Source organism: Triticum dicoccoides, chromosome 4A (assembly GCF_002162155.2).
Source record: "Triticum dicoccoides isolate Atlit2015 ecotype Zavitan chromosome 4A, WEW_v2.0, whole genome shotgun sequence".
Taxonomy (NCBI): Eukaryota; Viridiplantae; Streptophyta; class Magnoliopsida; order Poales; family Poaceae; genus Triticum; species Triticum dicoccoides.
The window spans coordinates 286,899,150-286,911,206 of NC_041386.1; the positions used below are offsets into that span (position 1 = coordinate 286,899,150).

General features: G+C 54.1%; 1 protein-coding gene across 2 annotated transcripts in view; it reads right to left on the bottom strand.

Moving 5' to 3' along the window:
- Positions 1-82: 82 nt before the first annotated feature.
- The window catches only part of LOC119285795 (protein HUA2-LIKE 2-like), a 40,216-nt gene continuing 28,241 nt past the window's right edge, over positions 83-12,057 (bottom strand). For both annotated transcript variants that reach the window (XM_037565126.1, XM_037565125.1), the window contains exons 9-11: positions 11,479-12,016; positions 823-939; positions 83-436 (exon numbers count right to left, since the gene is read on the bottom strand). In XM_037565126.1, the coding sequence (XP_037421023.1) occupies positions 411-436; positions 823-939; positions 11,479-12,016 (681 nt within the window). In that variant the 3' untranslated portion in view covers positions 83-410. The remainder of the gene's footprint in view (positions 437-822; positions 940-11,478; positions 12,017-12,057) is intronic.

The window sequence follows — 12,057 nt, forward strand, 5'->3', positions numbered from 1 at the left end:
GGGGGTTTGCTTTATGTACGCTGTAATAGTGCAGTTTCAGCAAGTCATCTGAAAGGAGCTGTTGTCAGGAGGACAGAAGGGATTTATGAATGGGCATACATATAATGAAGGCTCGACGAATAATACAATGAAGGCTCGACGAATAATACTGAACGATGTTAGACTAACAATACAATCTATGGTTAAAATTGATACTCCCTCCGTTCCAAATTACTCGTCGCAGAAATGGATGTATCTAGAACTAAAATACATCTAGATACATCCATACCTACGACAAGTAATTCGGAACGGAGGGAGTAGATGACAGCTGCTGGCGTGGTCAGCCCACCTCCCGGTTGTGCCTACCATACAACATGTGTAGAAGGTGGCAGGTATTGGAGCAACAGAACAGATTCAAAGATAGTCAACTGTTATCCTGGCCTCCAGCTACCATGTGCTGCAATGAACGACATATGTTTCATGATAAGCTGACGAAATGTGTGGGAACTGCTCATTTCATACTTCCACATTTTGAGCAAACCCCATATTACACGGTTAAACCAAGCAATTTATATAGTGCAACACAAACATTAATAGGAGGAATTACTGATAACTCACTAGAAGATTAAAAATTGATTTTTTTTTATAGTAGCATAATAATATAGCAGCTTCAAACAACACAAAAGCCATCTATGAAATTAGGTTTTTTTTAAGTAGCACGGAATACTAAGGAACTGGAATTGGGTTGTCTAGACAACTTGGCTTGTAATAGTAGAGACGATCGGGCAAATAGATGCAACTCACAACAGAAAACAGAACAGTGCAGGGTGAGTTGTAACATACCTCCTGCCACATGAGGAACTTGAAGATCCATACACCACCCACCTGGCGGGGGATCTGATGGACGTCCAAATTGCATTGGCGCTGCAGATGCTTCAAAATGGTCTGGAGCAGGTGGTCCTGGATAACAATCAGGAACAGATGAAATCAGCTCGATACTATACTAGGTGATAAAATAGCAGTGAACTAGTGTTCTCGAGGGAACTGCATAGCATGAAATATTAAAAAAATGCAAACTAAGAAAAGGCTCACAATTTGATCGTTTACTGTCGGTGTACTAGAGTAGGGGTATCCTAATATCCCGAACTTGTGCACGGGCAGTCGCAGCATCCCGCGGCAAGGCTTGCCGGGTGACCGTCAAGGTCCTCCATGATTCCTTTGGAGCCATTCAAGGACAAAGTATCCAAGCCAAGGAGACAAGACCCCGGCAAGAGGAGCTTGCCGGGAAGGCCAATCAAGGCATCTCAAGACCCCGGCAAGAGGAGCTTGCCGGGAAGGCCAACCAAGGCATCTCAAGGAACTTGCCGCGACGCGCCACGCGCCCCGGCAAGGCCCGGTGAGCGACAAGCTCCCGGACGCGACAAGACAACGACCGCGGCAAGGCGCTTGCCGCGGCAAGCCACCACTCTGTGCCCGCGCTCCAGCACATCCACCAACGTGTCGCTCTGGGACCCTTCCAGGCGTACGTGGCGGGAGGCTGTGCAGCCGGCGGTGCGCGGTGGCAAGCGGCGCTGACAAGATTGTCATCGTGGCGAGCGGTGGCGTTCCTGACGGTCCCTTTTGCACTATTTAGGCGACGCAGACGGGCATTTAATGCCCTTGTCCCCTGCCGTCAGGGTTAGGTATGATACACTGTAGCAGGTAGCTGTACCAACCGCAACACCTTTCCATTTTTACCCTTGTCTACGTTGCCACCTGTCGGTGACCCCTTGAGCATATAAAAGGAGGCCCATGCGCAACGTAGAGGAGGGGAAGGAAGGAGAGAGAACACTCACGCTCGGTCTCGTTAGCTGCTGGGGTGTACTGTAGCACTCCGCGCTCCCGAGCAAGAACTCAATACAAACCACAAAGCAGGAGTAGGGTTTTACGCATCTGTGCGGCCCGAACCTGGGTAAACTGCTCGTGTGCTTCGCCTCGATCCGCTCTTCGTGCGATCCTCGCCCCCGCCGAACCGAAAGGGACTCGGTCCGCCGGTCCCATAGGTGCTCGTGGATTAGTCCCCCGACATCTTTGACGCGCCAGGTAGGGGGGTCGAGTTTGTGTGAACCAGATCCGGCGTTCACACGAGCTAGATCTTCATCATCTTCATCGACATGCCGCCGAAGAAGAAGGCTTCGGAGGCGGCTGCTCCGTCCGCGCCGAACCCACCACCGCCGGAGCAAACGGCTGATGGGCAGACGCCGGCGGAAGAACGGGCGTCGACGAGAGAGCTCACGGTGCTGCCAGGTCCAAGGACAAGGCTGCGCTGCCCATCGGCGGCGTAGCCGGCTCCCACAACGACCGGGCGCACTCCAAGACCTCGGCGTCCGTACATGCACCGCGCCCTTCTCAGGAGGCGCGGGGCGGCAGCGTCATGATACTCACGGTACCATGCGTTTGCTGGACCAAGATCGAGCTGGTGGATCTCGGAGTGCTCAAGACCAGCATGCACGCCAACATGCTGGCACGAGCGAGGCACGGTCGCCTGGACGGGATACTGCTCCTTCTAACGTAGTTAGAAGTCCGAGCACATCCCGCTCCTCGCACCGTTCGCCACCGCCACCCGCCACTACAGCAGAAGCTTTGACGCGAGCTCAACTGCTCCTGGACTACCCTCCAACGACAGACAAGATCGACGACTGGAGGGCCACCATTCAGAGTCTCATCGGCTTCGCCAACGGCGACACTCAACGGCAGCCGAGCACGTCGCAGCCGCGGCAAGTCAGCCAGGCACGAGCCGGTGGCGACAAGACCGGTGGGGGTGCAACCACTGTGCACTCTCCGCCCCGAAGGCCAAGATCGCCGACTCGCCGGATCCACCTCGACAGCGACTCCACCGCGTCATCAGATCCACGAGCTCATCACGATCAGCGCCAAGTTCTTCACGAACGACAGCAAGAAGACGCTCGTACTCGCATCGAGCGCCGAAGAGAAGCGCGACGTCAATCGGACCAGCGCGCTGGGCCCTCTGTCGACATGCATGCGCCAGGGGAACCAGGCGACTTGTCGTACGCGGTAGGTTGCCCTGCGTTTACTCGTGAGCTGCGGCAAGTTCGGTGGTCCAGCACGAAGAATTTCAAGCCAGACGTACCAGAGAAGTACGACGGCAAGTCGTATCCGTCGGAGTTCCTCGGCATCTACACCATCGCGGTGCAGGCTGCTGGGGGGCGGGACGACAAGATCCTTGCCAACTACTTCCCGCTGGCGCTCAAGCCCAACGTCAGGTCCTGGCTCATGCACTTGCCGGACAACTCCATATCCTCCTGGGCAGACCTATGCCGTCAGTTTGTCGGCGCCTTTACAGGCGGCCACAAACCTCATGGCCAAGAAAGTGACCTTCATCTGCTCGCCCAGAAGGAAGGAGAGCCCCTGCGCAAGTACATTCAGAGATTCAGCCGTGTACAGCACAACATCCCAGATGTCCACCCTGCCGCGGTCATCAGCGCGTTCCATCAGAACGTGCGTAACCGCAGGATGCGGGAGGAGATGACGATGTGCAAGATCAGAGACGTCAGTGAGCTGTATGCCCTGGCCGACAAGTGTGCACGTGCTGAGGAAGGGAGGAAACTCCCCGGAGAGAATACAGGAGCAGGAGGATCTGACAGCGAGGATGCTGCCCCGGCAAGGAAAAACCGGCGGCGGAACAACAAGAAGAAGAAAGGCAAAGATGTGCTAGTCATTGAGCAGTCCGGCAACGAAGGTGGCGCCAAGAAAGCCAAAGCTGGTAGCTCCGGCAAAGAGATTGCCGCATGCACCAACTGCCAGACTGTGGCGGTCGCCGACAAGCAGGACGGCACCGACAAGCAGTACTGCAAGATCCACCGCACCAAGGGCCATGACCTCCAGAGCTGCAAGAAGGTCGAGCAGCTTGTCCAGCAGCAAAAGGCTGAATACGAGCGACGCGACAAGGAGAGGGCCCAAGGAGGCGCTGGAGAATCCGGCAAGAAGCGCGCCGGCCGGGGAGGACGCCGCGGCAAGGCCAAGCAGCGGCAAGGAGACAGACCTCCCCGCGGCCGCGACAAGGATGAAGATGACGACGACGACGAAGACATGGATGGTGTCGAGACTAGTGAGCAAGAGTTCCAGAAAGCCACAGAGGTCTTGTGCGTTGACGGCGGTGCTTCTCTGCATACTTCGCACCGCCAACTCAAGCAGTGGGTGCGGGAAGTCAATGCGGCGGAATCACCTGTCGAGTCACGCAAGCTTCTGAAATGGTCCAGCACGCCTATCATCTTTGATATTGAGGACCACCCTGATCGCACAACTGCGGTCGGATGCTTGCCGATTTTGGTTTCACCAACTATCCGCAACCTCAAGGTCACTAAGATGCTAGTTGACGGCGGGGCCGGCTTGAACCTGATCTCCTCCGCTGTACTCCAGAAACTCCAGATCCCTGACAACGAACTTGAAGAGACCGGCACATTCCAAGGAATCAACCCGGGAAGGAGCAAGCCGAAGGGGAAGGTCACGTTGCCAGTAACATTTGGCAACGAGGTGAACTTCAAGACTGAGAGGGTCACTTTTGACGTTGCCGATTTTCCATTGCCTTACAATGGGATACTCGGCCATCCAGCACTCGCCAAGTTCATGGCAGTCTCTCACTACGCATACAACATGCTGAAGATACCAGGCCCGATAAACGTCATCTCTGTCCCTGGCGACAAGAAGGATGCTCTTATCTGCGCCGACAAGATCTACCGGGAAGCGGCAGCCGCAACAGATCGCAAGTCACCTGCCGTTGAAGCTCCCGGGGGGAAGAAGAAGACCAAGTCCGGCAAGAGTTCTGATGCCCACTCCGGCAAGCACACCTCTTCGGAGTGCTGCGCTGCCGTCGAGGACGCACCATCGAGCTCCACCGGCAAGTGTAAGAAGACAATGGTAGCTCCGCCAGAGACCAAGAAGGTGTCCGCCAAGGAGGACGGCACTGGTGGTACCCTCACCATCAGTGCCACTCTCGACCCTAAATAGGAAAGCGCGCTCATTGCTTTCCTGCGGGCGAACGTCGACGTGTTTGCGTGGCAACCGTCTGACATCCCCGGTGTACCCAGGAAAGTAATTGAGCACCATCTTGCCGTTTGTCCTCATGCGCGGCCCGTCAAGCAGAAGGTCAGGAAGCAAGCAGTGGAGCGCCAAGAATTCATCGCAGAGGAGATCAAGAAGTTGGAAGCAGCAGGCTTTGTCAGAGGAGTGCTCCATCCTACGTGGTTGGCCAATCCTGTAGTCGTGCGCAAGGCGAACGGGAAATGAAGACTTTGTATCGACTTTACCGATGTTAACAAAGCTTGTCCCAAAGACTCATTTCCTTTGCCGTGCATTGACCAGATTGTTGACTCCACGGCCGGATGTGACTTGCTTTCATTTCTTGACGCATACTCAGGATACCATCAGATCTTCATGGCAGAAGAGGATGAGGAGAAGACCGCATTCATCACTCCATGTGGCACGTACTGTTTCATACGGATGCCTTTCGGTTTAAAAAATGCTGGTTCAACATTTGCAAGGGTAGTCCATGTCGCTCTTGAGCCACAAATACACAGAAATGTGGAAGCCTACATGGATGACATAGTGGTCAAGAGCAAGGACAAGGCAACTCTGATTCAAGATTTAGACGAGACCTTTGCAAATCTGCGCAAGATCAGCCTCAAGCTCAACCCCGAGAAGTGTGTGTTTGGAGTCCCCTCCGGCAAGCTTCTCGGGTTCTTCGTGTCTCGGCGGGGAATCGAAGCCAATCCCGACAAGATCAAGGCCATTGAGCAGATTGAAGCACCAAAGCGCGTCAAGGATGTACAAAGACTTGCCGGTTGCGTGGCTGCTCTCAGCAAGTTTATCTCTAGGTCTGTTGAGCGCGCCCTGCCGTTTTTCAAAATATTGAAAAAGGCAGGTCCAATGAAATGGACTCCGGAAGCGGAGGCTGCGCTGCAAGACTTGAAGAGATACCTGTCCTCCACTCCAACACTTGTCGCATCTAAGCCACAAGAGAAGTTGCTGCTGTATGTAGCGGCAACCAATCAAGTGGTTAGTGCTGCGTTAGTAGCAGAGAGGGAGGCAGATGACGAGCCAGCAACCACGGCAGGCGCATCCAGCGACAAGCAGGGGGCTTCCCCGACAAGCTCTGGTCCCGACAAGGATGGATCTGCGCAGACGCACGAGGAGATACAGAAAAGAATGGTACAGCGCCCAGTTTACTTTGTCAGTTCCCTTCTGCAGGGGGCTAGGTCAAGGTACTCTAGCGTCCAGAAATTGCTTTTCGACCTTCTCATGGCCTCGAGAAAGCTACGCCATTACTTCCAAGCACATGAGATCACAGTTGTCACTCGTTTTCCGCTGAAGAGGATACTACAGAATCCAGAAGCGATAGGCAGGATTGTTGAGTGGGCACTGGAACTATCAAGCTTTGGCCTCAAGTTTGAGAGTACTTCAACTATCCAAAGCAGAGCATAGGCAGAATTCATAGCAGAATGGACGCCAACACCAGATGAAGAAATTCCAGAAACGAGCATCCCCGTCGAGGAAGCAAGCAAAGAGTGGCTGATGTACTTTGATGGTGACTTTTCGCTGCAAGGCGCCGGCGCTGGCGTGCTGCTTGTCGCACCCACCGGAGAGCACCTCAAGTACGTAGTCCAGATGCACTTTCCCAAGGAGCAAGCAATAAACAATACTGCAGAGTATGAAGGCTTGCTTGCCGGTCTCAGGATCGCGGCAGACCTTGGGATCAAGAAGCTCATCGTCAGGGGTGACTCGCAGCTTATCGTCCGCCAAGTGAACAAGAGCTATCAGAGTCCGTTGATGAAAGCCTACGTCGACGAAGTGAGGAAGCTAGAAGAGCACTTTGATGGCCTACAGATGGAGCATGTTCCAAGAGCTCAGAACGCCATTGCCGATGGCCTTTCAAAGTGCGCCGCACTTAAGTTACCTGTGAAACCAGGGATCTTTGTGCTCAAGCTGACTCAACCGTCTGTAACGCCATCAACTGGACAGAGCAAGAAGAGGAAGTTGATTTCTGGTGACTATTTTCCGGCAGAGCTTCCCGAAGCGGCCGCCAAGAAGGTCCCCAAGATCAACGCCAAGAGCGCTGAGGAGCAGTCTGCTCCGGCAAGCCCTAGGGTTTGTTCCGTTGAAGCAGAAGCTCCCGACAAGTTTTGCTCCGGCAAGCTTGCCGGGGAACGTCAAGCTCCGGCAGTGCCGCAGGTTCTCGCCGTAGAAGCGGACGTTCCCGCAGCAACAGATTTGCCTTGCGCTGAGGAGCAGTCTGCTCCGGCAAGCCCTAGGGTTTGTTCCGTTGAAGTCGAAGCTCCCGATAAGTTTTGCTCCGGCAAGCTTGCCGGGGAACGTCAAGCTCCGGCAGAGCCGCAGGTTCTCGCCGTTGAAGCGGACGTTCCCGCAGCAACAGATTTGCCTTGCGCTGAGGAGCAATCTGCTCCGGCAAACCCTAGGGTTTGTTCCGTTGAAGCAGAAGCTCCCGACAAGTTTTGCTCTAGCAAGCTTGCCGGGGAACGTCAAGCTCCGGCAGAGCCGCAGGTTCTCGCCGTAGAAGCGGATGTTCCCGCAGCAGCAGATTTGCCTTTAGTCCTTGTTGTCGAGCCACAAGCTCCAGCATGAACACAGCAGATTGTCCGTTTTCTTCAGACAGAAGAACTTCCCGAAGAGCAAGAAGAAGCGGAAAGAGTAGCCCGGCAGTCAAGTATGTACCAGTTTGTCGACAACACACTGTACAGAAGAAGACTCAACGGTGTGAAATTGAAGTGTATTCACCGGAAAGACGGACAAAAGCTGTTGGCAGAGATACATGGAGGCATATGTGGTCACCACATTGGCGCAAGAGCACTTGCCGGCAAAGCATTCCGGCAAGGTTTCTTTTGGCCGACAGCCCTCCAGGATGCAACTGCACAAGTAACCAAGTGTGAAGCGTGCCAGTTCCATTCCAAGCAAATACACCAACCAGCTCAAGCTCTCCAGACGATCCCTTTATCCTGGCCATTTTCGGTCTGGGGGCTCGACATCCTCGGCCCCTTTCCCCGAGCAGTCGGGGGCTTTGAGTACTTGTACGTTGCAATCGACAAGTTCACAAAGTGGCTGGAAGTGGAAGCAGTGAGGAAGGTGACAGCACAGTCAGCAGTCAAGTTCTTCAGGTCGATTGTTTGCCGCTTCAGGATCCCTAACAGGATAATCACCGACAACAGTACACAATTCACGAGCCGCACCTTCATGCAGTACGTCCAAGATCTTGGCGCCAAGGTCTGCTTCGCTTCTGTTGCTCACCCGAGAAGCAACGGTCAAGCGGAGGGCAAATGCTGAAGTGCTGCGTGGGCTCAAGACCAGGACTTTCGACAGGTTGCACAAGTGCGGAAGAAACTGGATCGAGGAGCTGCCTGTGGTTCTTTGGTCGATCAGGACGACGCCAAATCGAGCCACTGGCCAGACACCTTTCGCTCTAGTCTATGGAGCAGAGGCAGTTCTCCCCACGGAACTCGTATACGGGTCACCTCGAGTGCTCGCTTATGATGAGCTTGAGCAAGAGCAGCTGCGACAAGATGACGCGCTACTCCTTGAGAAAGACCGTCTTCAGGCTGTTGTACAAGCTGCTCGCTACCAGCAAGCTTTGCGCCGCTACCATAACCGCAAAGTTGACGCCAGAAGTCTGAGGAAGGCGACCTTGTTCTTCGGCGTGTTCAGTCCGCCAAGAATTCCAACAAGTTGACGCCGAAGTGGGAAGGCCCTTACCGGGTGAAACGAGTCACTAGGCCTGGCGCTGTCCGCCTTGAAACCGAAGATAGCATTCCGGTGAGCAATTCCTGGAACATTGAGCATCTTTGTAAGTTTTACCCGTAAGACGCGGTTGCCGGAACCTGTTCCAGCAACCACCTTTTGTACAAGTCTTGCCGCTGTTGCATGTAATCCTTTGTACAAAGCCGGGCGCAGACCCCGTGCATAAGTAAAGCTCATATGCTCCGCACATCTTGTCATGCTTTCTATTTTTTGCATATGTGATCTGACACTTTGTGCAGCACCTACTCCCCGGTAAGCAATAACGAGCCGTAAGGCTCCATATCTTTATTTTCTCCTATTTCTTTTTTCTCAAGGAAAGGAAGGTTCCCTCACCCACAAGTTTGCTGGGGGGGAAAGGAGAAGATAATGGTATGGACTAGGCGTCGTTCAAGAAAGTTTCGCCTTACCGGGAAGCAAACAACAGAAAAGCTAAGTTGCCAAAGTTTGAGCAATCAGATTTTTTAAATTTTTAAGTTATCTCCCTTGAACGACCGCACTTTGTATGGAAAACCTGTGCGCGGAGGAACCAACTCGTAGCTAGTTGCGCCCTTACTTTGTTTCGAGTCCGCTCAACAACTTAAGTGAGCTGCAACTAGTTGTGACAAGGTTTCTTGTCGGTAGCGGCACCGCCAGCAGGCTGCTGACGTCCCGCACTCAGCGCTCGCGGCTAAGGTGCCTGCACCGGCAAGTTCCCTAAAAGCGTAGGGCAAAAACATACAAAGGGAGGAATCAAGTAAAGGGAATAACACTGCAATCATTACCCGGAATAGAGTTATGTTACAAGGTAGCTTGTCGCGGCTCTAACAGATTGTTCTCATAACATGACCAGCAGCGACAAGAAAAGAAGAAAACGGGCGGCCTAGTATACGTGATCGCCCTCAATCCTCTTGATCCCGCTCACCTTGTCCACAATGGGTGCGACAAGGGTCTTGAGCACAATGGGTGCAGTAAAAGAACAAGGCGAAGAAAGGATATCCATTTGGAGCCATTTTCCAAGCGGCGGCTAGAAGTACCTTCGTGCGCGGATGCGCTCGCGTCTCCGTCGACCAGAAGAGGTAGTAATTCCCCCTTAGCTCCCTCGCCGCGAGCTTGGGGGGAAGATTGCCCGCTCCTTTCGCAGCGCTGCAAGCCGCTGCGCCTCGGTCGACTTCACAACCTTCCCTTTGTCGGCTCTCGGAGCCATGACGGAAGTGGTGGAGGAGGTCGACGGCGTTGGTGGTGCTGGTGGCGATGGGGGGCGGGGCGCTGCTCCCTTTTAGCTTTGGGAAGACGAGGGAGCGGCGGAGGTTTCCGAGATTGGAGTAGCAACCAGCGAATGGGCGAACTACCCCTGTTTCCCATGCTTATAAAGAGGGAGGGGGCGGACGTTCCGCCTTTCCGAATAAAGAAATCACCCACGATCTCTCCCACGACGCCGCATTCAACGCGTGTCGTTCGGGGAGGGCGCGGTGGATACGGGGAGAGATACGGCGTAACCCAGGCCGCGCGTGCCCGTGCCCTGTTTTGGGCCTGGCCCAACAGCGCTCGGCATCGTGTATGGCCCAGGCCCGGGGGCTCCTGTCGGTGTACTAGAGTAGGGGTACCCTAGTATCCCGAACTTGTGCACGGGCAGTCGCAGCATCCCGCGGCAAGGCTTGCCGGGTGACCGCCAAGGTCCTCCATGGTTCCTTTGAGGCCATTCAAGGACAAAGTATCCAAGCCAAGGAGACAAGACCCCGGCAAGAGGAGCTTGCCGGGAAGGCCAACCAAGGCATCTCAAGACCCCGGCAAGAGGAGCTTGCCGGGAAGGCCAACCAAGGCATCTCAAGGAACTTGCCGCGACGCGCCACGCGCCCCGGCAAGGCCCGGTGAGCGACAAGCTCCCGGACGCGACAAGACAACGACCGCGGCAAGGCGCTTGCCGCGGCAAGCCACCACTCTGTGCCCGCGCTCCAGCACATCCACCAACGTGTCGCTCTGGGACCCTTCCAGACGTACATGGCGGGAGGCTGTGCAGCCGGCGGTGCGCGGTGGCAAGCGGCGCTGACAAGATTGCTATCGTGGCGAGCGGTGGCGTCCCTGACGGTCCCTTTTGCACTATTTAGGCGACGCAGACGGGCATTTAATGCCCTTGTCCCCTGCCGTCAGGGTTAGGTATGATACACTGTAGCAGGTAGATGTACCAACCGCAACATCTTTCCATTTTTACCCTTGTCTACGTTGCCACCTGTCGGTGACCCCTTGAGCATATAAAAGGAGGCCCATGCGCAACGTAGAGGAGGGGAAGGAAGGAGAGAGAACACTCACGCTCGGTCTCGTTAGCTGCTGGGGTGTACTGTAGCACTCCGCGCTCCCGAGCAAGAACTCAATACAAACCACAAAGCAGGAGTAGGGTTTTACGCATCTGTGCGACCCGAACCTGGGTAAACTGCTCGTGTGCTTCGCCTCGATCCGCTCTTCGTGCGACCCTCGCCCCCGCCGTACCGAAAGGGACTCGGTCCGCCGGTCCCATAGATGCTCGTGGATTAGTCCCCCGACATTTACGTATTTATTTATTGAAGTGAGGGATTCAAGACTCATTTCCACCACTCTAAAATTAAGATAGAAGACTAAGTCCGGGTTGGTCAGTTGGCATCTTTGTGCGCCCCCCACCATTACACAGCAGGAGAATTCTCCATGTTGAAATGATATAACCATGCTAAATAAGAAAAGTACCTGGCGGAAAAGGAGGAAATCTTCCCCTGTCAGGGTCATGGAGCATCGGTCCCCAAATAGCTCTCTCGTCAAAGTGATGATGTCCTCTTTCATCATGGTGATACCCTCTATCATTCAAGTGGTGTCTCCTACCATTCCCGTGATGCATGCTATCATGTCTGTGATGATATCGATCATGCCCATTATAACGATGGCTCTCAGGATAAGACAAGGAGTTATTACTCCATTGTTGTGGTCTTTTATTAGGTTCTGATGGCATATGAGAGAATTGACTTGGAGGCGGAGGGGGCGGTCGCTGCATATGATATCCCTCATTAGGCATTGATGCAGTGGGACGTTGATGGTAGTTATTTCCATGGTATGGTGCTGGTGGTGTAGCGAAATTGCCATGAGGTCCAGTTGAATTGAGTGGTGCAATCTGATTTCGATGCACGCCATATCCCAAATTGCAGAATGATGGAGGCTGCAACGGAGCTACCGAGAGATTCATGCTGTGTGGGTGCTCCACGATAGAATGTGGCTGCTGACTTTGAACATTCTGCAAAAGGGGGTCAGGGATTAATTTCACAATACAACAAA